Raw genomic sequence first — 27,919 nt, 5'->3', positions numbered from 1 at the left:
TCTTGTGAGGGCGTCGCGACCCTTGCGGGGTCTAGATGAGGGCTTGCGGCCCTCAATTAAAAAAAGGAAAAAATAAAAAAATTTAAAAAATTATAAAAGAAAATATATCATCACCACAACGGCTTCCACATTAACGATTTCAAGGCAAAATTGATCGATGGACTCAATTGGCGTAAATACAAAAGATTTAAGATTAAATTAGCACAATTGAAAGGTTTAGAATTAAATTGATATTAATGCAATATGTTTTGAACGCTTTTTCAGAATTGGAAATCAAGTCGAACCGTACGATTAGCTTAGAAGTGCCGTATCTTTATATTATAACTTGAACAAAAAAAATTCTAGTAGTTATGTGTATGAATGGATTGTACTTATCCATGAACCCATGGGTTGGGCTCGATTGATTGTTTACCTTATGTGGTGCCCACTTGATGCACCCCATCTGGACCCCATCCCACGATTTCCTTCGCGATTGTAGTCAATTTGAAGAAATCACCTCTTGATAAAAGATCTCCAATTGTAAAAGATATGTTCTTATCGATATTTGGTAAGAAATCATCGGAATCTTATGAATGATACTCAAATTACAAAATCAAGCTTTTGAAGATGATGAAAATTTCGACCAAAAAAAAGAAAAAGATGAGTATAAAACCAGTAATTAGGAAAATGGTATGATTCATTGCAAATTCGCCCACGATTCTCACATGTTTTCGGTCCTTCCGAAATAGACACATATCATCTGTTGTCAAAAAAAAAAAAGAATATACAATTATACATATCATTATTGTATTCGATCATCGAGTTTATTAATTCTTTTATTTTTTATTACGAATTTATTATGAATCGTCATAAAATTATCTTATAACTCTATAATGACAAGTCGTAATTGATGTCAAAAAAACATAGAGTGCACGATTCTACCATAAAGGCAAATAGTAGGTAATATATTATTCGATGTCTCTCCCCCACGTTGAGGATTAAATCTCTTTGTAAGAAAATATATTTTCTTCTATGTACTTTCCCTATTGGTCAAAAGCTGTGCGGGCGTACACTCCTAGCGTACTCTCGACCGCATTCAATCTTTAATTCTTCTGTTCGCTAGAGCCTACAATAACCGTCACGGCCTCGCCGGGCCGACTCACTGGCCGGGCGATCGTGCCCGCCCGATTCCCGAACCCGACTACAACCGGGTCGTTCTGGCAGCAGTGGAACGCGGATGGAGAGCCCGACTTCTCGTCTTCCTCGCACTCGTGGCAGGTCACGTGGGTCGCGGTCCTCCGCAGCCTCAGCTGCTCGAGCGCCGCGGTCATCACCAGGTACCTCTCCCTCTCCGCCTGCAGCTCCCTGTACTGATCCACCATCGCCGGGCTCAACCCGTTAACCGGCGGATTCGAAATGTGGGTTTGATGTGGATATTCCACCGAGTGATCCCGCCTCAGGAGCATCGCGCTCCCCGGCGGGCTCTTCGCCTGCTCGTAGCGCCCGGCCTTCCTCCTCTCCCTCCTCGACCGCTTGAGGACGACCAGGAAGCAGCAGCGGGCGCCCTCCTGGCGGGCGTAGGCGGCGGCGGCGGCGAAGTCGAACTTGGCGGTGACGGCGACCTTCCCGGGCCAGGAGCAAGGGTCCCCGCGATTGGCGAGGAAGACGGTGAGTTGGTCGGGGGGCACCCCGATCTGCTGGCTGATGGTCAGCTTCAGGTCGTGGAGACGGAGCGACGGGTAGACGAGGATCGTCCCTATGTGGGTCTCTCTCCCGCCGTCGGAGAAGAACGCCGGGAAGAACGCCCCGGCGGCGGCGGCGGCGTTCTGCATCGTCCGCGCCTCCCGATGCCGCGGCGATCCACAGCGAGGAAGAGAAGAAGGGTGCTCCGGGGAATCGGAGGTGGGAATTCGGGGAAGAGCGAGAGAGCGCGTCGTGAGCTGTTATATATACACGCGCGGAGGAGGACGCGGAGGAAGGCGGCGAGGGCAAAAGCGTAAATACGGAGGAGGGTCCACAGCTCACGGCACGTAGAAGCTGTGAAGGTTACTGGGAATGATGCGGTTTGTTTCGGTGGGACGGTGACTTGGCGACCAAGCTTTTGACCGAACGCTGACTCCATCTTCTTTCCGGGGCAGAAGATCCGATGTCTTATCGCGTCTCGAATCCACGTCATCCCTTTGACCAAAAAAAAAAAAAGCCACGTCATCGCGACTATTTACTCATACTTTTTTTCATCTAATTTCATGAAAAAAAAATTCCTTTAACGTTATTGATTAGTTTTCGATTAAACATGTCTTTAATTCTTTGTATTTGGTGATCTAAAGTACCACCACAAATATTGTTAGAGATAATTAAGAATTCTTTAGAATAATTTCTTATTTAGAGATACTTCTCTTGATTTATATATCTCTCAAGATTACACTTGATCGATATATTAGTGGCGACCTCATAAAGCCCAAAAATAGGCTGATGTGATCTTTATTACGATATATCGATATATATATATATATATATATAAATTCTCAATTAATTTACTTTTGAAACTTTGAAACTTCAACTTCTAAAATACTATAATTTGGATTTTTAAGGAAGTTTCCAATGTTGGTCATTACATTGATTGAATTCTTCATTGAGGTATTCAATAAAGTTAAATGCGGAATTAGCTGTAATTAATATGGTTTGACCGCGTTTTGATCAATCTCTTGGCGACGTAGGCAGAAGCTGCCACGTAGGCGAATTTTCTAGGAGCGAAGTGTGTCCTCCATTTGGCACCAAATGAGTACCAATCCCAAAAGGACGAGAAGAAGAAGAGTTTAGAGTGAGACAACACACGAAAAGACCGGGTCTGCTCGTGGAGGGGAAGGTTTTACAGAAACTTCGACCATGGCCGCGAAGCTCGGCCTAGCCCGAATATGGGGAACGAACCAGGCCCTGATCGCAAGGTTCGAGTTCGAACGCGTGCTCCGACTCGCTCGCTTGTGTCGGAAAAAGGCATCCTTAGATTGTACCCGACCGTGTTCCGTAACCAAGCAAGCCTCTTACCGACGGTCAAGTCTACGATGGGGGTTGCGCCCCTCCAGTTTAGAAATGAGGAGTGACACGCCACAGTCACCGATTGACATGTTTTGAGCATTAGTCGTGTAGGGGCCAAATTCTCTTGGACACTAGGGACGAATGAGTCACCCAATTTGGATAGAAATAAGAGAAGGGAAAATTGTCCAAAAAGTACTAACCCTATTACATTTTAGCCAATTCAATGTTGAACTTTTCAATTTTGACCATTGAGTCATAAACTCTTGACACTTTATCGATTGAGTAGATCCGGTCAATTTTAATCAAAAATCGCTCCTTTGGAAGTTGGTGGCGTCACGTAGGATGGTCGACGCTAATGTGTAGGACAATTTTTTTAATTTATAATTTATAATTTTTTTCATTTCTTTGTTCTTTTTCCTTTTTTCTATATAAAAATCGGCGAGGGTTCGCTAGCAACCCTTGTCGGGCCCGGCCTAAAAAAATAAAAGAAAGAAAACAATTGAAAAAACTCGTAAATATTAAAAAAATTATGATATTTATCCACAAATGCATCAATCGTGTCACGTAGGACATTCGACGTCCACGTCATAAATATTAGAGTAGACGACGACCTATGGGACCAAGAGAATTTGGCACCTAGAGAAATCACTTACCAAACAAAGCGATTCCTTGTCAACCACGATGATTCCACTTAATTGAGAACTACAAATAGAATGTCTGTAGCTTATCCTATTTATTGCTACCACTTGATAGACGAGTCCACTTACTTGAGAACTACAAATAGAATATATGTAGCTTATCCTATTTATTGCTACCACTTGATATTTAATAAAATCACATGATAAAAAAAAAATGAAAAACGATATTTATGTAAATTACGCCTAACTTATTGCTTTATAGTTTCATACAGTAGCATTTCAGGCTTCTGAAGTTGATTTATCATGAAATTTCAGTAAGTTCTTGAAGATATAAATAACAAATCGCAGTTCGTTCAGGACACGGTTTTCTCATATTCTATTAAAATTCATTTCCCTTTTTATTTATAGAAAATTCACTTATTTTAATTATTTATGTAGCTTAGGAGATTCAAGCAAATCAACTATTTATTAATTTAAGATTTTGTTGGAGCACAACCCCCTCGCACTTAATCTCGTCTTTTTACCTAATACTAAACATGAAATTGGGGAGGCAAATGGAGCCCGGAAAGATTTGTGTGAGATTTTGTGAAACCACAGCCAACCGTTCTAAAATCTTAAGTTTTTAGATGAATGCGTTTTTCAATATTTGGTTATGTAATGCTCCTCTTCCTCTTGAACGTATTCAGATTCTCCCATATTAGTACCCTGAGAGTCAGGGCTTGAAGCAACCATGAGAGTTTTCTCGCCTTCTTCAAATTGCACAACCCTTTGTTCAGCCACATGGAGCGCAGAAGGTTCCCCAACATTTTCTTTTACTTTCCAAGACGACTCAAGCCTGAGTTCTTCTAGAAGCATATAGTCACTGGAGGTCTTGTACGTTCATCCTCAATATCACTTCTTCAGATGCTCCCCTAGATCTCATTTAAGCTATCGCGCTTTAAAAAAAGTAAACATTTTCCAAAGTAAACTTCTCAAGAGGAGGAGGAGCACTACCCTGACGAGTTGGATTAGTGAATGATTCAACGGCTTGCGCTTCTAGCAAGGTCAATGATGTTGGGTTCACGCCAGAAGTAGGATTTTCACTTGCCAAACGTTATATTCAGCGTCTATGATTCAGTGGAGTTTCCTCAATTTCTTGCTCCTTTTCTGATCCTTCTAAAACAACAATGTGCTTTGGACCTTCTCTGGAAGCCCTAGACGCCGTGACTGAACTCCGCTGTGATTGATAAAACACTGGCATAGGTCGTGCGAGGAATGAAGGGCGCTTTGGTTGCCATTAAGGTTATGGGAAAAAAAAGTTTGAATCTTTGCGAGCAAAGGGAATCGAATTTCGCGAGAAAGAAACGTCTTAATCACTTCTTCAAATGCAATGCTATATCGCATTAAAGCTACGGGGGAGTGAAAAAGGAATACGGTTCACAATGGTCTAGAGTAGCCTTTCCTCATATTTGGAAATGCCATTTGTGGAGGATGCCTTAGGCCGGATGAAACTGATAATAATTTCATGGGGGATCTTGTATATGCGTCTCAGGAGTAGCAGGAATGGGAACGAAATGAAATTGATTGACTCCAATGATTTTGGAGAGATATTCAGTAGTGAAAGTGTATAGATCATCTCCGACTGAAAACAAAATTTCATCAAGATTAGAATGAGCAAGGTTTGAGTAAAAGAAAGTAGTAAGTTCAGGATACACTAGTTCAAACTCAGCGCAAAAATTTTCAAGCATGAGATCTTCAACGTAATGTGAAATAGAGATTACATGCCTTACGAAAAAGAAAAAAGGTTACAAATATATGAGGCATTATTCCTCTGGCCAACAAAGCATCGAAACAGTCATTAAGAAACTTGAAGAGAAATTACAAAAAGTGTTTTTTGATGTCTCAGTTCAGGAAGAAATCCCCTGCTATAAAAAAAAAAAAAAAACAATCTAGACATCAATGGCCGCAGTTCGGAGATAAAAATACGAAGTTTTTTCATGTTACCTCGGTCGTTAGCTGTCGGAAAAATAGAAATCGTTTCTCCAAAGAATAATAGTGGAGAATGGGTGGTTGACCAAGATGAATTGAAAGGCATTGTGGGGGATTTCTACAGGGACCTTCTCACTGAAGATGACTCAACCCCTACCGTGAAATCGCAACCTAACTGTTTTCAAGACTCGAGTTCCTCGCAAGCTTCGAAACTGGCTAAGCTAGTCGACAAAGAAGAGGTCCGCGGAGCACTGTTTGATGTAGGACCTTGCAAAGCGCCCTTGGCTAGATTGTTTCCAAGAAGTTCTCTTTGATCATATCATTGGAATCTGGTTGGTAATACAGTTGTTAATTTCATTGTTGAGGCATGGTCCGAGAATTGTAACTTGACTGAGATTAAAAAAAAATCCTCTCAATACTGATCCTAAAAGTGAAACAGCCAGCATCAATTTGCAACTTCAGACAAATTAGTCTGTATAACGCCTCTTACAAAATATGCATGCTCACAAAAGTGATCGCGAACAGACAAAAGGAAGTGCTGCCACAACTCAGTCTCGCATAGTCAAACCAGTTCATATTTCTGGTAGATGTATTCAGGATAATGTCATTATCACGAAAGGGACAATTCAATCGATGAGCAAACTTCAAGGGAAACACCCGGGGGGGGTGGGGGTGGGGTGTACATGATCCTCAAAATTGACCTTGAGAAGGCATATGATCGAGTTAAGTGGTCCTTCATTGATGAGACTCTTCACATGTCAGGTGTCCCAACGCCATGGTTCGTTTAGTTATGAATTGCATCACATCATCACCCTTGCAGGTTTTGTGGAAAGTTCCCAAGGAATACGGCAGGGAGACCCTCTTCACCATGCATCTTTGTGTTATGCATGGAAATGTCGTCTCACGTTATTAATGATGCAATGAATTCAAAACGGTGGAACCTTTCTTGTTCTCGAAAGAGCGAACCACGAATTTCTCATCTAATGTTTGCGGATGATATACTAACAGCAGATGCTTTGAGAGATCTAATGGATGTCATCATGGAATGTTTTGGTGATTTTTGCAACAGATCAGGACAAAAACGTTCATTCTTTGGGGCTGAAATCTAATCTGAGCAACATAGCTGGTTGTGGTGTATATTCAGAGAGCTAGGAAAATATTTGGGAGTAGCTTTGATTCATGGAAGAACTTCTTTGAGGCATTTCCAATTATTATTCGGCAGAACAAATGAAATACCTAGTGGATGAAAATCTGAATGCTGAGTGAATGGCGGGTCGAATCACTTTAGCTCTGTCTGCAGTTATGTTTATCCATATCTATTGCATGCAGTGCACTAGAGTGCCAACTCAAGTTTGTCGAGATTGAAAAGAATTGTCGTGCTTTCATATGGGGAACATCCCAAAAGAACCATCTGAGTTTAAATAGCTGGAATCAGTAAAAGCACAGAACAAATGTATTGTGGATTCAGATGGTTACAATTAAATGCATAGATGCTATCATTGACTATGAAGATGACAGCTCAGGGTTCCGAGTTGTTGGCCTTGTAAACAAGAAAATGTTCAGTCCCCATGTAACAGGAAGCCAATGCCTTTCCAGCGGAAGTCGGCTGAGAGAATGCCAACTTAGAATGCTCAAGAACAGTACCCGCGCAGAAACTACTCCTGCATGAGAACATAAATAACATTCATCAGATTAAAAGTTGAATGTAAAAAAGCTGAAACCATCTTGCGATCAATTGCCATGTCAGAGCAATGACAAACTTTCCCAAGTCAACTTTGTGACTTCCTACATAAGATTGCCATCAACGCATAGAAGTTCATAAAATATGTCGCAAACAATGAGGTCTAGCAGCAAATAGTATCAGAGATGTGGAGATAAGGATGGGCGTTACCTAGCAGCATCAAGTAATCGAGTGGCTATGTGCTTTCTTCTATTGGAGGGAGTGACCCAGATGGCTCTTATGCCGCAGATGGCCAATACAGCTTCATTTTCACAGCAGACTACTCCATTTAGTGGGTTCTCCAATTTCTTACTGTTTTTAAAGGAAGTGCTTTTTTTGGCCGTTTCTCTTTGAAAGACTATATTTCCAAATTGAAGGGCAGTTGACTTTACTCTAGTATCCTTCATGGTGGCACCTTCAGTTCTTCGGTTCTCTCCAAAGGAGATGATTCGAAATGCCTCTTTTGTGTGTTCTGCAACTAAACATCCAGCAATCCTCTGAGAAGTTACAAATAGATATACCTGCAAACCATAGAATGAACATGAAATAATCTTCTGGGGATCTCTTTCTTCTCTATCGGTGAATTGGGGAAAAGAGTGCAAATCTGTTTCTTTTCGAATGATAAACAAAACAAAGGCTGAACCCATTTTTCAAGTATTATGAGATGTCCAATAGAATTTCAGAAAATGGAAAGCGAACTGGAAGGTAATTGAAGTTGAGAAAGGCCAGAAGTGTCAGCTAACAACTGAATATGAAATGCTCAAATTCTTTTTGTCCCTGGAAAAGCATGCATACAACAGAACAACTTTGCTTGGATAGCATTTGTGCCATGTCAAAAGCTCAGTACGAAAAATGAACAAGTGCAACATTCACGAACAAGTCAACATCCACATCCAAATTCTTCCCCAAAGAAAAGAAAATTTAATTTCCTTTCATCTGAAATGTCGGTATAGTAGCTTAGGTGAATTTGTATATTAAATCACATGAAGAACTTTCAACAATGATAGTGCAGAAAACTGATGCTGGAATCACCTTACACTGATTATGGTAAATCCATCCAGATCCAAGCTCCACCTCCATCATCTTCACAACCTCTTGTACCTTCAAACAGAAAAGCAATCAAGATTTAGTCTTTTCATGGCCTAAATAAACTTCTTTGTGCCAAATAAACAAGATCAGACAATGAAGGAGTTTTAGACTAGATGTCTCTGTCTAGTAAAACTTGTAAACCAAACGGGGTTGAATTCATCCAATCGCTTGGGCACATTTGCTAGTTGGTACTACTGGCTACCCAATTGGATTAGTCGTTTCCCTCTCATTTAAACAGGGAAGCTAAGGCCAGAAAACATTTTCTGTCCTCTGATTCCTCCAAAACAGGCTCACAGGTCCATCACTTATTCAAATCCGGTTGCAAAATATCATATCTGCATCAGTTTCCGCAGTCACTCGCCTCCAGCCAGCATTTTTAGCTAATTGCATACCTTAGCAAATAGAAAGAGCTTCTGTAGTTTCAGTGTCAGAAGCATAAACCATCTTCTACCCACTCCTTTTAAGGAACCAAAGCTGTCTCTAGCTATTATAACAACAACACCATCTCCATCAACACAATCTATTCCAATTACTTCACATGTAGTTTTTTCTGGTTCAGTTTTAACACTTTCTGATACATTTTCACTTTTTTTAAGCTGATGTACTCAGCTAGAGCCTTTTGTAGAGCCTGCATAACTCTTTCTGGATCGAGGTTAACTATTTTAAAGAGAGCTTCAATTGTGCCACTCCAAATGCACCAACAGATGGCAATGATGCTAGAGTACTTTTCTGATTCAGCTTTCCCTTTCATATCCTGAAGTAAATGTTAAAACCATTGATCAATCATCTCCCTCTTAATTCTCAAACTCAACATACCAGACCAGATGCACTCGCACCTAGGAGATAGCAGAACTAAATGCTCAGTGGTTTCTGGTTCACCCACAAAAAGGGCATTTCTCATTAGACGTGATCTTTCTTGTCAAGAGATAACGAAAAGAGACAAAAGCATTAGAGCATAGTTTCCATGGATGCACTTTGTATTTGGGCAAACAATCTGGTGCGAGATCCATCTCCAAATACCATCATCTGTCTTTCTAGAGCATGAAGATTCACGAATATTGATTGTTAACCCATTGCAAAAGCGTATGCAGCTTTAACTGTTATTTCCCCATTTTCTTCGTGAAGAATCTCAATTGCTTGGCAGGCTTTCCTTTTAGCAAAAGGACCCACACATACATTGTGTCAGAAATAGTCAATAGCTTGTAAATATCAAAAAGAGAATTTCAAAGACAAACCTTGTTTCTTTGAGCAGGAGGGTCACTCTCCAATACCATAATGATTCGCCCTCGTTCAATGGAAGGTGTGCTTATGACCCTTTCACTGCACCAACCCTGTTTAAAAATTACATATAAGACCAATAAGTGCACATCAGTTGAAGCGAAAGGGACAAGCCAAGGTTCGAATTTGATTCACCTTAAACTGTAGTCCTTGAGTATAATTCTTGTGAAATGCTGTGTGAGCCTTCTCATCTCCTTCGTCCCCAGGAGCGTACTTGATCCCGCACTCAGGGCATGTCCGGAGAAGAAAATCGGACTGCCCCAACTCCAGATGAAACTGAGCATAGCTCCGTTTCTTGTTTCCGTTGACCACTTTTGTTCCACTGATTACTACTGATTCTGGGTTTAAGCAAGGTTCCACAGAGTCAAGTTTCATCACCCCTCCGCTGCTCGATTCCTCTGGAATTTCAGATCTACACCAGAAAGAAGGACAGAAAATATCAACGGGAAAAATCAACTACTTGAGCCTGACCGGGTACTTCTAATCGGGTCAATGCTATTCGGGACCTGAACAGCTGAACCCACAGTTACAAGTATCCGAATCGTTCATAGATGAATTCTCCAGAGAACACGAGCTTCATCTCATTGGGCATTCCTCCCCACTTTCACGTCTCCAAAAGCCCCATAATTCCTTTTTCTTACTCAAACGAATTAGACCGGTTCAGAATGAACAAATTCGAAACGAAGACCCAAGCAAAGAGCAAAAGCAACGCGGGGGGGAATCGTACCGAAGCGACTTGGAAGCTCTCCGCTTGTACGTCGCGACGAACGCATGTTGGGTCCTCTCCCAAAGCGCCAAGTCGCCGTCGTCTGGGAGGAGCGAAGGCGAAGCTGATGGGTGTGGGGACGAAGCCGGAGGAGAGGAGTTGTGGAAGAAGGAACTGATCTTGGGCTGCATCACGATCGCACGCTCTGATCCTGCGGCGCTCCTCCGATGCAGGAAGACCTCGCTCCAGGGTTTTGCCGCCAACTGAACATTGCGCGCGCTGTAAATAATTTTGAAATGAGTGACCAGTTCGTCGGAGGGTCCGACATCAATTTCTTCGAAAGAGGATTACATATGATGGGAATTTAATTAGAAAATAACATGCCCATTTTATTTCGCAAATTAATTCAAAAATTAAAAAAATTAATAATATTTACATTATCGGTACCAATTTATATTTAGATATTTTCATGAGTGATTAAATATTTTTTCGTCCATTATTTTTGCAGGCGATATAAATAATCATTTTTCAAAAAAATATTTTTTTTAAAGTCATTCAAATTTCGCGAATTCTATGCACCTTCAAGAAAATATCGAAATTAAAGTCAACTCTACGAAAAGAAAAGATGGAATCTCCCCACTTATGGGATTGTCCCTCGTTCTTCGCTCCTTTGGTAATGGCACGGAACATCTCCCCTTCCAAAGGGATGATTTTTCATTTTTCCAAGATACTATAAGGGGGACCCAATCTTAATATACGGTCCGAACATAATAATAAGTAGCAATCCAAGAAATCATCAATATTAGTGTGACTATCCCAATCATTGTGGAGAGACATATATGTTAAAATAATTTAATTCATGAGCATCCTCAAAAAATACTCGTTAAGTAATTAATTGTTTTAGATTTACAATTTTTGTAAAATTGACTCTTATAACGTAATGCACAATAAACACATTAAAAATAATTTATATTTTCAAATAAAAAATGCATAATAAATATCCCAATTTTTTTTTTTTTTGAAACATCTTCTTGATATCAGACGAGAAAAAGAAAATGACCCTTTGCTCAAACCTTAAAATTGAAAGGTCAGAGGTTACTTGTTTGTTGCCCAAAAGCTGTCGCGAAAACGGCCGGTTTGGATTCAGATTCGACGGAGAGAGATTCTTCCGGCCGACGGAAACAGCGTAAACCGGTACTCCCACAGAGCAATGCAACAGCAGCCGACGGCTCAAGTGGCGTCGCCGCCCAACCCAGCTCCTCCGACTCCGCCGCCGGCGAGCGAATCCCGGTCCGAGGCGCCGCCGAAGCAGGTGGCCCTGGCGATGGATCGGCTGTCGCAGGCCGCGCGCCTCATCGCCGACGTGAGGCTCGGCGCCGACCGGATCCTGGAAGCGCTCTTCGTGGCTGCGCAGCCTCACCAGAGCACCAAGCCTCTCCAGTCCTTCAACAAAGAGGACGCGTCCATGCGTCAACACCTCCAGGATCTTCGCGCCGTTGGTACCAAATCTTCACCTCTCTCTTTCCTGGAATTAGGGTTTCTTCAGCACGTCCTCGCTACATGAGAATTGTCGAGCATTTAGCCTTGTCCATAGTTTCTGCTTCACATACTGCATCTGCTCTTCAGTTCGACAAGGGCGTCTGTGCTGCAAAGCGTGGATTGGGAATCTGTAATTCTCTTAGATTCTCGTAGGTGGTGTGAAAAGAATTCGTATGTAATGTTTCTTAAAGTCTGTTTTCCACCTTGCCTTTTCCAATTTTGTTTAGGGAAGCTGTTGGAAGAGTCGGGGGTTTTAAATGAGTCTCTTCGATCAAGGAGTAATTCGTGGGGTCTGCACATGCCGTTGGTTTGCCCGGACGGTGCCGTTGTTGCGTATGCTTGGAAGCGGCAGTTAGCCGGACAAGCTGGTGCATCTGCTGTTGACAGGACCAGGTTGCGATGTCAATATTCCCCATTTTATTCTCTTCCATGGTTTCTTGCATCATTAAGTGGTGTTATATGGCTCCCTAGGTGCCAAGCCGTATAAGTGACTACGGTGTGAGGCATGAACAGAATCTGTGCTGGACTGAAGCAATTTTTGTTCATAATAGGATATAATTATAGAATTTTTTAGTCACCAGTAGCATCAATCAACTGATGTCTGTCAACAGCTTGATGGTCGAACTGAAAGCTCACTTTGAAGGTTTGTTAAGACAGGGTGGAAGGCTATGAAATTTACAGAGCAAACTTTCTCATCTGGATTTTGCTGATATTTAGCACTATATATCACACAATAACATCAAAGGACCTATGTAGCCAATTCCATTTGGATGAACATGCTTAGTTGCTGGTGTTATGAATTTGTTGTATGATCGTTCCTCTCAAATTTGAATTTTCAGTTCTCAGAAGTTAGCTTGAAGTCTTTACACATGTCAAAAAATTTGGAGTTCTATATGAAGCTCGACAGATTCTGATTTTAGTGTGATAGAATTCTGTTTCCTTGGTAGAACAATAACAAAATCAGTTTTAGTTGTAAAGAAATGCCGGTCTTGTTCTTTGTTCTCTTTTGTTTTCAAGATAATATCCTTGTTTACCCTTTTCTTTTCATGTTGCCTTTAAGGGCTTGATGAGCATTCCTTGTATTGCTTTCTTGGGTTTTTCCCTAGTATGTTGCTATAGTGTCCCTCGTCTTTGCCGATATGTTTCCAAATTTTTTTTGAAGATATGTTGCTAGTATTTTGCTATAGTGTCTGGTTAAACTCACTCAAGATTTTTGCCTTTTGGAATGCCGATATATTGGTATTCTCTTTGCAAGTTGAAACAGCAAGGTTAATCTGCATCTCCCTAGTTTTTTCACTCCTTAGTTGTTAATTAGTTTGGAGAGATTTCTTAAATTCTTCATTTACAAGTGAACATCACATGGACCTAATGCAGAAAAACATGATTCCTAGTATAAGATGTAGAAACTTCTCTTCAAGGTTTACTCTAAAACTGAAAATAAAGTACGGCGGAAATCAAATGAACTGTTATATGGTTTACTATTGTCAATTCATACAGAAAAGAGGTCAACCATGATGGCCCAAAGAATGGTAGTTTTATGAAAAATGATATTTCTAGAACTCCCTAGTGGAGTTGCAGCAGATTGAACTGCAGTATCGTTTGACAATAGCAACTGAATTAATCTGAAACTGTGAGTGAGCAGCGTGATAATAATCACATTAACCCCAGTTCTTTGAAAAATTGCAGAGTTGGAACAAATAGGATCAAGATTAAGAAGGAAACTATCATTTCTCATTAGTAAGACTTGCCAAGTAATGACAAATCAGCTTTTTACGAGTGTTCTATTCCATCAACAATATGGTGTGAATGTACTGTCATTATAACTACATGTTCGTAATGGATGGCATAATAGTGTGTAATGCAATATTTCTTTTCTTCATTGCCATGATAATAATTTGATGCAGGCTGTTAATCAGACAAACTGTCAGTGGCAATATTAACGTGATGGCTAGTTTTTTTTAGTGAAGAACCTGTTGAGGGGAATAACATTCCTGATTGAGTTAGGATTCTTCTCCCAATGGGATTTGATTAGAACCATAATCTGTCACTACTAAATAAGTTTCCTATTCGTTGAATTGAAATAAGAAAGCTTTACCGTTGCTTCTTGAAGTAGTTTTTTCAGTAACATCCATAATGTGATTGTCTTCTTATCCAGAACAGTGAATGAAGTTTAGGAACTCTTAGTAAGTATTATGATTGAGTACTCTTAACCTCGGTGCTTAGGAACTTGAGGTGTGATGCCTAAAGGAACTTACTCCTCGAGAGTCATCCAATGCAGCATTTTCATTTGGGAATTTTAATCCCAGTGGGATTGATTATTTTGTGACTGATTATCCTATTTCATAACTATTCCACGCTTCCCACATTTTTGTAGGTTAGCTCTGAAGGCTTTCACGGACCAGAAGCGACGATTTTTCCCTCATCTTGACGATGGTCTTAACGGCCAAAGTCTCGAAGCAGAACCCAAAAGGCATTGTGGTTCTCGAGTATCAATAGCAATTCAGGAAGATGACCGTAACAATTACAAGACACTATCTGATGTTCTTATTTATATGGAGAAAGAGATGCCGAATGTCAAAGTTTTCACACATGGTCGATTGGATTGGCTGAAAAGAGCTTCTTCCCTCCCATCTTCTGCAAATGAAAATCTTATAGAAGCATCGAAAGAACATAGTTTTCACAGTTTAAATAGGCTAAGACCGTCTTCTGTAGGAACTGTAAGTGTTAATACTGACAAGGTTGCCGTGATTGAGTTGCTGGTTCCTTCAGTCTTCAGAGCTATAATATCATTGCATCCTGCCGGTTCTGTTGACCCAGATGCAGTGGCCTTCTTTTCTCCAGATGAGGTAATCCGTTTTCCCTGACATGCTTGTCCTCTATTATTTCCCTTAAGATTCTTCTTGAGATGTTTTCATCATTTAAATTGCATAAGTTTCAGTAAGCTGCTACTTCTTTTTTTCCTTCATGTGTGTTTGTGAAAGATGGTGATAGTGCAGGCATTTCCTTGTTTTATTTAACACTCACTAAGCAGATTTCTTATTGCTGCTTGACTTTTCTCTTGCTGGTGCCAGCAAAGCACAGTAACTGTTTTGCTTAATACAGCAACACAAATGTCCCAAAAAATGCTGACATGTCTTGATGGTGAAGTTTCTTCTACATAGCAAAATAATTGCATCATGGTTTGCTGAGGCTGTGAAATAGAGTTGAAGTGGACAGACTCGATATAATTATCGTGAAAGAAATGGTTACTTTATGTTGCAGTAACTTATTCTTTGAATTAGTTCGACCCTGCTATGAATAGTGTCGACAACCAAGCCTAGATGTTTTTACAAACAGAGAATTGCCAAATGATTTTTTTTTTTCAACAAGAAAAGGGATAGAGAAATTTTTTATGTTGGGATGATGGAATCGATGAGTCGTTCCAGTTTCAGCAATTTTACAAAAGCAGGTTTCTGCATTGGGTAAGAGAAGCCTGTGGCAACAAAAGAGAAGCCTTAATGGGTGAGATTCGAATAATTTTGTGTCCCAATGATTTTTTTTTTCCAGTTTCAGCAATTGTTGCTTGAAGCAACTAAATCATTAAAATCTCAAGACATTATAGGAAGGAGACAGGTTTTCAATTCTAGTCTCATCAAAAAATGCCGGTTCACTCATAAAGCCTTGTCTTATCTTCTTGCAGTCTTTTTGAATCCACTCCAGCCACTGTTGATCCTCACTGTTATACGATTGCAGCCTGTCATATACTTGATTGGTTAACTTATTAATTTTGCAGCCTGTCATATACTGTGTACACTATATATGACCTTTCTAGAATGGTCCCACAATCATCAAACCTAAGTTCCCAAAGTTTTTTCATAACTCAAGATGTCATGACACAACACACAAAACTGTTGATTTCCTTTTCATTGGTTAGCCTGTGATAGACTTTTTACACAAGTTTGATTGTGCTTTGAGCGCTTGAGGCTTAAGATTTTGCTCAAAATAGGGGCCTGGCTAGGCTGGCTTATGTACTGCAGTCTGGAGGACAAGTTTCTAGCTGACGCATTTTGATCTTTTGTATCTAGCCTTCCTTTTTAGGTGATGTTCTTTTTGTTTCTTTGGACTCTATTGGCTATACATGCCCATAACTATGTATTTACTCGCGTATATCTAACAGGGAGGTAGCTATGTTCATGCTCGAGGTCATTCAGTTCATCATGTTTTTAGGCATATCACAGTAAGGGCTGCTGGTTTTTTTTTTTTATAATATTTTCCTGTTGCTAGATGCTTGAACCTGTCTCTCCAATGGTTTATTAGCAGTGTTTTTCTTTTCAGGATCATGCTGCCATGGCCCTACAATATCTTGTTGGAGTCAAAGCCGAAACAGCTCTGTTATCTCTTTTGGTAAGATTTTTTGGCTTACGTGTCTTTTACCATTTGTTAGACAATCTTTGTCTCAGTCTAAAATGTCTATGTTTTCTCGACTTCTTTCATGTTGTTGTAGCATTGGATCAGCAGCTATCAAACTTTATTCACAAAAGTTTGCAGGTGTATAATTCTCCTCCTTTCCATTCATTACTCTTTTTGTGTTTTTTTGGTATGATGAACAACAGCATTCTATCTCTGCAGCAAATGCGGACGTTTGCTGTCCATGGACACACGATCAGCGTTGTTGTTGCCGCCTGTTCATCGTCCGTACATGGACACTTTAGTGTCTTCAATGAAGGACCAGAGTACCAATCTCTCTCAGGCTTATCACCTTGGTTGCTACACCGAACGAACATAGTGAAATTATGGGATCTAAGGCTAAGCTGTACCCATGGCTCAAGAGGTTCATCAAAATCTAATAGTTCTCTTTTTATTTTCCGGAAATCCTAGTTGCATGTTTACCTAATGAGGACCAACATGGAGAAATATTGTACAGCAGTCCCCTGTTCCGTCTCTGTTTCCAGATTAACAACGGAGTCAACGTGGCTTTGTTGTCCGATGCGTTTCTGGGTCAGAAAACCATGATGATTGGGAATTGGAAACAGAGCAGGAGGAATTGGATTTAAGTAGGTAAAAAAATGTACTTTATTTACTTGTTTACTGAATAGCAGCAATTAGTTGGACATGATGATTCTGCTGAAGCAAGCAAGAGGTCTGTAGCCATAGTTCACTTCAGAACCCTGGAATCTTTGAGAGAAAATGTGTTACTACTCTTCCACTGAAAGCAATATTAGGAGATATGGAAATGAAAGGGGAAAAAGGGGCAAAGATTTCTAAAACCGTCAACTTTTGCATCTATACCAATTGGCATATTCTACTTTTGAAATGGGCGACTTCAATCTTGAAATTTGACTCTACTCCAAATTTATCATAGGGCAGTGCTTCTTTCACTTCTTTAGCTAAAACACTCCTCAATACAGTATTCTGACCTTTTTACCCTTCATGAGTTCCACCTTTCAGCATTAGAAAGCTATATTATGTGTTTCGGTCAAAACACAGTATCTCTTATGCTCTCTCTGCCATGAGTGTTTTCATCCTCTACCATCACTTTCGTAGAGCATCGTCATCTCCGACTACAGCTGAATTTCCTGTGTTAAGCATATGTGTTTTGAAGCCCAGTGAGCACTTTTAGACGACTGCATGAGCGTTCGGCTACGTGTTTGGTTAATTGTCGTCGTCGATGAGGAAGGCGATGTGGGTCGGAAGTGGTGGATCCAGCGGCAACGTTGGCTACTGAGAGAGAAATCAATTGAGAGAGTAAGAGAAGGGTTTTGGTATGGTTGAGGGTATGTTGGTCTTTTTAATTTTGATTTGTCCGGAGATGCAAATTGTACATTTGAGAAAAGGATAATTGCAAAAACTTTACTCCCTTCATAAAAAAAAAAAAACCTCTTCACATATGTTGAAATTTACATTTTGTATTTCTCAACGCCTAAAAAGACTTATTTTCCATAATAGGCACCCAACGTGTATATCGAACTCCTCTCCTCTTCCACCCTTTCCTTTACCCTTCTCTCTCCTCCAATCTCTTACACCCATCAAACTAAACTTACAAAGGCGCCTCAAAATCATGTTCCACATTATAATCTAGCTCAATCCTTAATAAAGCATGCTCCAACTTCGTTTGAGCTCGGCCATATCCGCCAACTTGTAAGGATCATTGCAAATGTTCTCCTTTCAGAGGTTGCCGAGTTATGTCATAATTAGGGAATGAATGGTGAGGTCGCTACCCGAAAAATCAAATACTTATTCGCTATGTGAACGGTTTGACCGCCACGTGTCATACTACGTCACACTTACTACAATCTATTGACATTTATCATTACAAGCCGACACTTGTCATGATCCGATGATCAACTTTCAGCATTAACCCGATAGATAAAAGCAGAAAACTCTACAATAATCCGTTTGGAAGTACAGAGGCTAATGCAAAACCCTTGACTCACATCTAAATTATATAATTTTTTTCTCGTTCTCTAATTTCTAACTTGCGTATCGGAGGGCCAATCTAAGTGATTAAAATCTGTTTTTCACTTGTGTACATTTTGATGTTTTACAACAAAAGTCATCCATAAGAATTATCCAAGTATATTTCCCTTTTTGCCCTCTTAAATTAGGCTTTAGAGTCCAGCCCAGTGAGTCAAAGAGGCCGAACCCACATTCACAACGGTGTTAAGTTTCGATTTAGGGTTTTCGCGCACTCTCTTCCGGGCGCCCACCGTTACCGCCTTCTTCCAGTCGAGATGGTAAGCTTTTCTCTCGATTCTCTCCGCCGTTCGTGTTCTTGAGCTTTCCGGCTTCTGAATTTCTCATCAATTCGCAATCTTGCGTGGTTCCGTTTCATGGGTCGGTGGTGTTTGTAGCCGCAAGGAGATTACATCGATCGGCACAGGAAGCTCCATGGCTATCGCCATGACCACTTCGAGCGCAAGCGCAAGAAGGAGGCTCGTGAAGTCCACAAGCGCTCTGCTATGGCCCAGAAAGTACGTGTTCGTTTTCCCTGCTGATTGAGCTTCATTTTTGCCATTTCTTTTCTTACGCTGCTGATAAACTTCTTGATGAGCTGAATTGGTCACATGTATAATCTCATGCCCTGTTTCTGAATGACGCAGGCTCTGGGTATTAAGGGTAAGATCTTCGCGAAGAAGCGATATGCGGAGAAGGCTCTCATGAAGAAAACGTGAGATTTATTTTATTTTATTTTAATTTTAGTTTAAGCCTACTTCTTTTGCTTTTAATAGATGGAAAACATGATTCTTTTTGGATAACCTATAATGATGTGAGGTTTCAGTGGGTTGGCTAAGTATTTCATCTCTCCTTGGTATCTAATCAGTTCTGTCTGGGGCAGGAAATGGAGCATTCTTGGCTGTGGTTGAAACATAACGTTGGTTCGATTGTGTCGAAGCCCAATATTGCACCTTTGTCGAATCTTGATGGTGTTGTGTATTGTCAGTCTGATTGTTTGCCTAGTCTTTCGACTTATGTTTATAGGCTTTATCAGGGAGGAGTTGCAAGGGACAATAGGTTTTGAGAGTGTTTTGCTCTCTCTTCTATCAATAGATGGTTTGCTGTCCAGATTGTCTCGTAAGTTATAAAACACAGTGGCCCTTTACGCTATCCTCTTTTGTTGATGCTGATGTTCATGGTGATGCTTAAGATGGTTTTACGGCATTTGCCTTGTCCCTTTCCTGAGTCTAGATACAGCACTAGAAATTGCTTTGGTAGTCTTGGCGTGCTTATTTCAGTGAATCTATATGCTGTACATTGCTCACATCATTTTATTGCATGACGTCCATACAGTTTTTAATTATTTGCTTCTCGTTGGATCAGGTTGGCAATGCATGAGGAGTCCTCAAGTAGGCGCAAAGTGGATGATGATGTTCATGAAGGAGCAGTTCCTGCTTATCTTCTTGATCGTGAAACAACTACACGAGCTAAGGTATGTATCTAATAGGGATGGATGGTATGATTCGACATTTTGATGGTTTTGTTCCGCTTTAATAATGTTTACATCCTGTAAAATTTAGGTGCTTAGCAACACCATAAAACAAAAGAGGAAAGAGAAAGCTGGAAAGTGGGAAGTTCCTTTGCCCAAGGTATTTTCATTTTTTAATTGCTTGTATCTAACTGAAGAATTGTCATTGTGGGCTTGCTCTTTATTATATTTTCTTGTGATTCTTTGTTCCATATCTCCCCTTCCTGTCTCATGCAGTCTCATGCAGATATTCTAGAGCAGGAAGGATCCCGTTTTTCTATTTTAGATAGATTGTTGATCAATTAATTGAATATATATGTCTACTTTCAATTACGTGATGGCATTGTAACTTGATTGCCATCCACTCCAGGTTAGGCCTGTTGCTGAAGATGAGATGTTCAAAGTGCTCAGATCTGGAAAAAGGAAGAGTGAGTATACCTGACCTCCTCTTTGGCTGCTTTTTTGTTCGTTAATGTTTGTTACTTCGAAGACATTGTGAGTTTAGCGAACTAATTTCTGCGCATCACTGTTGACTGAGCTGGGATGGATGCTTGTCAGCTTGAGAAGAGAGTTTCTTTGATGGCTATTGGGCTGGTAGATTAAGATTGTGGCCCAGACACTGTTGATAGGCACGATCTGATTGGATATGATTAAACCTGATAAAAGAGACCTGGTCGAGTGTATCATTGAGAGTATCAATTTTCCATTACCTGAACTTGCTAGTATTGCATTATTATCAAGAAGATGCAGTGCTTTTTTAACAGCCTATGTCGTTGGTTGCTTATTTTCAGCCAAACAATGGAAGAGGATGGTCACAAAAGCCACATTTGTTGGCCCTGGTTTCACCAGAAAACCTCCAAAGTATGAGAGGTTCATCCGTCCGACAGGGTTGCGTTTCAACAAAGCCCATGTTACGCATCCGGAATTGAAGTGTACTTTCAATCTCGAGATAATTGGAGTTAAGAAAAACCCTAATGGCCCAATGTATACATCTCTGGGTGTTCTGACCAAAGGAACTATCATTGAGGTAGGATTTCCCCCCTTCTTGAGCTCCTTTATAAAATTTGATGGTTTTTGACAATTTAGTTGCTGCAAATATCAGGTTAATGTGAGTGAACTTGGTCTTGTCACACCAGCTGGGAAAGTTGTTTGGGGTAATTTCATCTGTCTTATGATGGTTTTACTTTATGGCTGTCCTAATCATGTTGCTTAACCTGTTTGCTGTGAATGGGGTTGCAGGGAAATACGCACAGGTGACGAACAATCCTGAGAATGATGGCTGTGTAAATGCAGTTTTGCTTGTATGATGTTCATGGCTGCTGCAGTTCCAATTTTGTTCGTCCTATGATGCTATACTTGGTTTATTGGACCAAGTGATAGTTTTTGTCTTGACAATTCGTGTATTTCATGTATTGAATTCATGTCAACGGTGATCTTCGGAAATGAGAAATCCTCCCCAATAGTCTCAGAATCGGCTGACGTTTCTTTGGTTATTTCTCGATTTATTCTTTTGCGAACCGCTGAAAACGATAGGTTCGTTGAAACTCAAGATCCAATATATAGTTCAAATGATTCAACTGGTTGAAGCTAGGTATTGTCTGTCTGTGCCTTGTGTTCGCCACGACCTTGTTGCAACGGTGTTAAAACAATATGTCGTGCATGAACGGCTAATTTTCTTATATGGGACGTTCCCTAAGATTCAATCTTATTACAAGGTCTAGGCTTCCAAAGTTTGTTTCCATCCCAAGTCTTCATGATCAGCACAACAAAGGTCAAAATATCTGGCAATGCTTTGGTGTGTACGTATATCAGTGATTGGAAAATAGAGTTATCTTCGATGTCGCCCTCGCGGATTAACCGGGAAAATGGAGTTGTCTTTATATGGAGTGACTCCGGATTACGTACTTTCACACTCATCTTCTCTCGTTGTGGAAGCATTTCCACGCTAGTAGTTGCTTTAGTAGCTTTGGAATAGCCAGCTACCGCAATTCGAAAGAGAGCACACATCTGATGAGAACTGCAATTCGAAAGAGAACGAGAAAGTGCGAGAACTGATCTGTGTGTTTCCAGATTCATCACATAGAGATAGATTGCAGCGCGTTACCTCATACCATCACAAGCAATTTTTGCAGGCACACCTGTTTGTTAAGTTGTGTCAGTTACAATGCCAGCATTAAAAAATTGCTTGTGATAACCCGACATGGAATCACTTGGAACTCGCTTATGCAACAAATACTAAAAACAATACAAACATGAAGCAACCATTGGCAATCACTTAATTAAGGGCTTCCAAAACCCATAGCACAGCACTGAGAAAGAGATACAGATCAGGAAAGCAGCAACCTGAACCGTCAAAACATCGAGCAAAGTACAGAACAGTGATTCGTGCCGCTCAAGGTTTTCTTGATGGTAGAATCACACAGCAGTCAAGTTGCCCATATATGATAAAAGAAATGGACAAGGATAAATCACAAGATCAGCGGCATGATAAACAGATATTAAGATCCAGGTGCTGGCAAGCTCGGGGGTTCAATCACTTGGAGGAGGCCAGTTGAGAGCCTCCTTGTCAGATCCTCTGCAGAAACCTTCACCACATCTCTCCTCACGCCACTCCCAATATCAGCAGCATACCTACTCACACAATAGACTACCACTGCTGAAGCAGCCATTCCATAAATGTTTGTCGTGAGAAGGCGGAGAGGTGTAGATAAAACGGCGGCAAGGGGCCCACCAACTATGGACACTGCCTGCCCACCTTGCCCAATCGCTCCCTGCTCCAAAACCAGCAGCCCGGTCTTGCAATAGATGGCAAAGTCTTCGCAATTGTTCTTGAAAACATTGTAGCAACCAAATCCATTTTCAAGCAAATACTTTGCTCGGTGCACCACCACATCAGAGGGATCAGAAACCGCGAGAGTGCAGGTTCCTCCTCTGGCTTTTGCGAGGAATAATGCCGGGGTTACCGAATACTCAAACCGGTACAAGATGCCGTTTGAGAGGAAGCAGTTCAGGCAGGAGGAGACAACGCCGTGGCCTTCTTCAGGAGGAGTACATGTTTCACAAGGTACTAGGGATTGAGATGGCCCAGAGCTCACCAAGAGGAAATCCAGGACTGTCCCTGCTCCTTCTCTTCCCCTTCGAGTAAAGTGGATCACTTGATCATCCCCAATATAAATACCTGCATTTAGACAGACAATATTGTTGTCAGAATACAGAGGTACGTTAATGCCAAGAAAAAGGACAGAAGGTTTTCAATCACAGGGAAGTTCGATGCACGATAGAAATAAGGTTACAGCAAGTTTACAATTGCCCATAGTACCCGTGTTCTGATACAAATAACTATTGCAGAAAGATGCTACAGATACACAGATTGGTAAACAAAAATGTCATAAAAATTGAGTGAGATTCTTTTTGAGGGGTTAAATAGGGGCTCATTTCTTTAAGTACCCACGCGCGCTTTGCCACATTTTTTGCAAACCAGTTCTGTATACGGGTCTTACGATTCCTAGCATTGCTCGATATTGTACATGATAACCACAATCAAAGTCATACAACAGCATGCATTGTCTAGGATTTAATAGAAGAGGTGAGAAGAAAATTGGAACTAAATGTAATTGAATCAGAAAAAGATATATGGTCATTTATCCAAAGCAAACAAGACAGTTAAGCATCCTGCCTTGTATCACCAGATGCACAACAGGAAAGATGTAAGAGCCTGGTTCGGTAGGACAAACATAATTATACAGATGATGATGTTCACACAGCAGAGCTGTTCGCAAGCGGAGGACCACCAGCATCCTATTCCCTCATTGAGTGAAGGACAATGCATCCACTGGTTCATTGGACAATACAACCAACAAGGTGTCCTGTCAATTCATGGAGACACAAGGTTCCTATTCAACCTTTCTGGCATATTCATTAACAAGCTAGCGGGATCCTGAGCATCTAGGAAAGTAGGTTTTTATTTTTTTACTTCATTTGAGAGGGAAGTTGTGATTCTGAAGTTCAGGAGGAGTTCAAGGAAAAGAAAGAAAGAAAAAAAACAGTAATTACAGCTGATCCCCCTGGTTTTACTCCCACCAATAGCTTAGTTAGCATCTAATGTTTGCTTCAATTCCTCTAAATACAAAATGCTAATCCTGACCTTCACCAGAGAAATATCCTTTGTGTACTACTCAATACCTATGCAATCTGATTTATGATAGACTCCCAAACAAAATTAGTATTCATGGAAACAAACGTATTACTGCAAAAGACAACTACATTTACAATCCTACTAAAGATTGTGGCTCGCTCCAATGGTGCTCACACCACCATTTCTGCAGCGCCAGAAAGATCATTCTAGTGAAAAGGTCTGTACATAGAGTAGCACTACTCCATATCGCTCGTTGTGCAGGGGCTGATCAAGAAAAAACTGTCCACTTATTCCCAAACCTATTGAGGCACACAAAGACAATCCAGCTAAACCAAAAATGGAAAAGAACAAAACATTCAAACAAGAGTTAATTTTCTTAAACCACATATTCCTTAATAGACAGAGGGATTACATGCACATAATTTTGTTTGTAGGATAATAAAAGTCTAAACTTCCCCATCTAATAGAATAACTGCATCAACTTAGCAGACAACAATTAAAAAAACGGTCAAAAAAATTTCAAAATATGCAAATGGCAATTAAAACAGAAGGAAGGAGAAGAAGAACCGTGATGGGCATAAACGTAAGCGGCCTTCCAAGAGTAGATGTGATCCCCTGGCTTGAGGCTCGCCCTATCAACTCTGTCATCACACAGTTCAAGTTCCATTTCTCAAACCAATCAAATAGATCCGCCATTACAGTAGAAAGAACACAAAGACAAAACACCATCAAACAAGATCCATGGTAAATCCAGCAAAAAAAAAAACGGAGGAAAATAGAGCGACCCAAGTGTTGACGAATCCTAATAAACCCCAAAGGTCCAAAAATTTCCGGCCTTTTCCAGCATTTTCCTAAAAAAACACACAGAAATCTCAATGAAAAGGAATAACAGGAAGAACCTGTTGGAGAGAAGCCCCATCCCGCTTGTCTGCCACTTCCGGATGGCCTGGAGAGACAGAGAGCAGAGAAGCCGTGAAGAGGGGAAGAGGGAGAGAAACAGAGAGAGAGAGAGAGAGAGAGAGAGAGAGAGAGAGAGCCGTGAAGAGGGGACGATCGCAAGTTTGAAATGACGGGAGTGCCCTCTCCCTAAAACCTTCCCACAACCCGGTTAAGGAAAAGAATGCAATGCAGGGGAAGTTTGTAAGGATGGCCAGGCCAAGAGACGGACGATGATCAGGACACAAATGGCCGCGCGAAGCTTTAGTTTCTTTGGGCAGCAAATCTCGTATCTGCTGCATAATTCGGAGCAGGAAGAAGATCCATTCCTGGACTTCGGGACGTGACACCGATGGGCTTTCTTTCTTGTAAGCGAGCCCATGAAATCTAGAAGAGGAAAAAAATTTACTTGCAAGTTTTACATGCCTTTACAAGAGGATCTTCTATCACGCAATTACTAATCCCACTCCACCCATCCAATAAGGAATTGCTAACCACACTCTAGGGTAGCAAAAAAAAAAAAAAATTGGGATTAAACACGACACATCAATGTTGGTGGGAAGTCATTAGACTCATCAAACAAGTGGATCAAGTCGGGTAAAGAATGATCCGACCCAAATTAAACCATGTAACCTGTTTCGACTCATTTCATTGCAATACAAATCTGATGACTCATATTCAATTCAATCCATACTCAACCCAATACATATTGCTAAAACACTTTTATATTTAACTCAATCTAGTAAAACTCACGCCCAAACCGAGATAAAAGCATGGAGTGAGAGAGCGCAAGATCGGGTGAGGGCAAGAAAGCATGAAAAGAGAGGCATAGAAGTGGGTTGGTGTACATATGTTGTGAATTCATTTAACATCTATATTGTTTTGGGCTTTATTATTCTAAATTTATTTATGATCCATTTACTAAATATAACTAACTCATATTACAGCCCAGACCATCAAGTATGTGTTAAGAAATAGATATAGGCCCCATTTTGATAGATTTATTAGTAATCACACACACAAAGGTGTGAAATTTGTATCTAAAAAAGAATGTACAAGTGGAAGTAAAGTGTAAAATTATGGTTTCTTTTGTTATGTCGAATATGGATGGTTTCAAAAATACATTTTAAAAAATAGTTGCTTTTATTGCTTGAAATAATTAGCCAATGAAAAAAAATTTCATTATCAACAATAATTTACGTCTAAAAAATTTAGTTGAAGCCGAAAATATTTCCGTTCATTCATTTTTATAAGTGATTCAAGTGATCATCTTTGGGAAAAATGTTTTTTGAATAGTTCATTTTTTGCGAAATAAGCGCATTGTAAATAAAGAACACTGATATAATCTATCTTTTATGTACATTCATGCTTTCATGCTACAAAAAGAGTGGATAGCTCTTTTTAAGGAAGTTAATTATATGGGCATAATGACACCTCAAGTACCAATATTTGTGTAGGGCATTCACTCTGGTTCCAATATTTTTTTTAGATCACTTAAATACCAAATTAGAGAAAAAATGATAACTTTAGTGCCAATAACGAGAAGTTCCAGCGGCCTCACCAGAGTTAACACTTAAATAATTATTTTAAAAAAATGACAATTAAGTGATCCGAAAATAGATCACTTTAGGCCAATGAGGTATCGAATAAGTTGGTGAGACGCTTGGGCCTTAGACAGTTACACCGATGATGTCCTAGGTTTGATTCCCAGAGACCACGTCTTGGGGGCCTTACTTGGTGATATTGACAAAAAACCCCCACCACCTCGAGGAATAGTCCGTTGCACGTGGGAAACCTCGATTATAAAAAAAAATAGATCACTTTAGAGCCAAATCCGAGAAAAATGATTATTTTATCGTTAACGGTGAGAAATACAACGATCCCATCGGGTTTGGCACTTAAATAATCTTTTTAAAAAAAAATTGGCACTAAAGTGATCCAAAAATGGATCACTTTAATTCTAAATTGGAGAAAAAAAGATCAATTTAGTGCCAAAAGCAAGAAATTCCGACGACCTCACCGGAGTTGGCACTTAAATAATCGTTTTTCAAATAAATTAGCACTTAAGTGATCCAAAATAAATATTGGTGCCAAAGTAAGCATCGTACACAAAATATTACCACTTGATGTGTCATTTGACCTAATTATATGGCTATTGTATCGATTTGAATTTGAACACAGACCTTCCAAGATTTAACTACAAAACTAAATAATCTACTAGAATGTGAGTTTATACTTCACGAAGTTTCGAAGCCATTTTGTCTACTAGGTATATGGAAAGAGAAAGAACTCCATGCTACTATGAGTTTGCACATGCTTGATCGACTTATTGGTCTCTGTCTTGATCAAAGCTCTTGATTGCGTGTTCTTGATAATAGCATCAAACTTGTACATCGGCACAAATACCTAAGTCTTCCTCGAGCAGTCATTAGACTCTCGAATAGATGTCGATGTCTCTAGAGCGAAACCTGTCATTGTCTCACCTTGAAGTTCATATAAGCATCCATGCTTGATTCTTCTCATTATTACCATGGCACCTCATATGACTTTTAGAACTCTACCTTATGAAGAATACCCACATCCATATGAATCTAGGACACCTAAGGAAATTAAGTTCTTTTTCAATTCTAGAACGTGCCTCCCTTCAATCAATGTCTTCACAATACCATCATGCATTTTGATTATAATATCACTAACACCTACAACATCGCATTTAGCGTTGTTTCCTAACTGGACTTTACCACTACTTGTGCATTGATAATTAGTAAAACAGTTTCTAGTTGGTGTAATATGAAATGAACAACCAGAATCCATAATCCCATCCGCCAAATGAAGAATTCTTAGTGATAGACAAGACATAATCGATTCCATCAGAATTATTCTCAGCTACGGTTACAACATCATTTGTAGGCTCAAGTCTAATTCCCTTACCCTTTTCATCTTTTAGCTTAAG

General features: G+C 40.2%; 4 protein-coding genes across 6 annotated transcripts; 2 read left to right on the top strand and 2 right to left on the bottom strand.

Moving 5' to 3' along the window:
* Positions 1–6,977: 6,977 nt before the first annotated feature.
* Positions 6,978–10,689, bottom strand: LOC115741850 (protein CHROMOSOME TRANSMISSION FIDELITY 7). The gene is made up of 6 exons (XM_030675864.2): positions 10,436–10,689; positions 9,844–10,120; positions 9,666–9,761; positions 8,374–8,442; positions 7,513–7,862; positions 6,978–7,282 (listed from the first exon to the last, which is right to left on the bottom strand). Exons 1-6 carry the CDS (start codon positions 10,603–10,605, stop codon positions 7,141–7,143), a joined length of 1,104 nt encoding a protein of 367 aa, XP_030531724.1. The 5' UTR covers positions 10,606–10,689; the 3' UTR covers positions 6,978–7,140.
* A 798-nt stretch (positions 10,690–11,487) lies between these two features.
* On the top strand, positions 11,488–17,194 carry LOC115741849 (mediator of RNA polymerase II transcription subunit 27). 2 transcript variants are annotated; one of them, XM_030675863.2, is made up of 8 exons: positions 11,488–11,913; positions 12,181–12,346; positions 14,328–14,799; positions 16,110–16,169; positions 16,268–16,336; positions 16,437–16,480; positions 16,562–16,754; positions 16,786–17,194. In XM_030675863.2, the coding sequence occupies exons 1-7, from the start codon at positions 11,625–11,627 to the stop codon at positions 16,716–16,718; spliced, it is 1,257 nt and encodes a 418-aa protein (XP_030531723.1). In that variant the 5' UTR covers positions 11,488–11,624; the 3' UTR covers positions 16,719–16,754; positions 16,786–17,194. The 2 variants fall into 2 exon arrangements, with proteins under 2 accessions (XP_030531723.1, XP_030531722.1); XM_030675862.2 differs by having other exon boundaries at positions 16,562–17,194.
* A 1,350-nt stretch (positions 17,195–18,544) lies between these two features.
* Positions 18,545–21,363, top strand: LOC115741851 (ribosome biogenesis protein NSA2 homolog). Its single transcript, XM_030675865.2, has 9 exons — positions 18,545–18,666; positions 18,784–18,903; positions 19,033–19,100; positions 19,751–19,859; positions 19,948–20,016; positions 20,266–20,323; positions 20,687–20,922; positions 20,998–21,049; positions 21,135–21,363. The coding sequence occupies exons 1-9, from the start codon at positions 18,664–18,666 to the stop codon at positions 21,200–21,202; spliced, it is 783 nt and encodes a 260-aa protein (XP_030531725.1). The 5' UTR covers positions 18,545–18,663; the 3' UTR covers positions 21,203–21,363.
* Positions 21,364–22,150: 787 nt separating this feature from the next.
* Positions 22,151–25,164, bottom strand: LOC115741936 (protein LEAD-SENSITIVE 1-like). 2 transcript variants are annotated; one of them, XM_030675976.2, is made up of 4 exons: positions 25,045–25,164; positions 24,930–25,011; positions 24,598–24,671; positions 22,151–23,073 (listed from the first exon to the last, which is right to left on the bottom strand). In XM_030675976.2, exons 2-4 carry the CDS (start codon positions 24,947–24,949, stop codon positions 22,394–22,396), a joined length of 774 nt encoding a protein of 257 aa, XP_030531836.1. In that variant the 5' UTR covers positions 24,950–25,011; positions 25,045–25,164; the 3' UTR covers positions 22,151–22,393. The 2 variants fall into 2 exon arrangements, with proteins under 2 accessions (XP_030531836.1, XP_048138819.1); XM_048282862.1 differs by having other exon boundaries at positions 24,930–25,018; positions 25,055–25,133.
* Positions 25,165–27,919: the final 2,755 nt, after the last annotated feature.

The sequence above is a fragment of the Rhodamnia argentea genome, chromosome 7, assembly GCF_020921035.1.
Source record: "Rhodamnia argentea isolate NSW1041297 chromosome 7, ASM2092103v1, whole genome shotgun sequence".
Lineage (NCBI taxonomy): Eukaryota > Viridiplantae > Streptophyta > Magnoliopsida > Myrtales > Myrtaceae > Rhodamnia > Rhodamnia argentea.
Note: the sequence above shows the minus strand (reverse complement) of the source record. Positions and strands in the feature narration are given on the sequence as shown.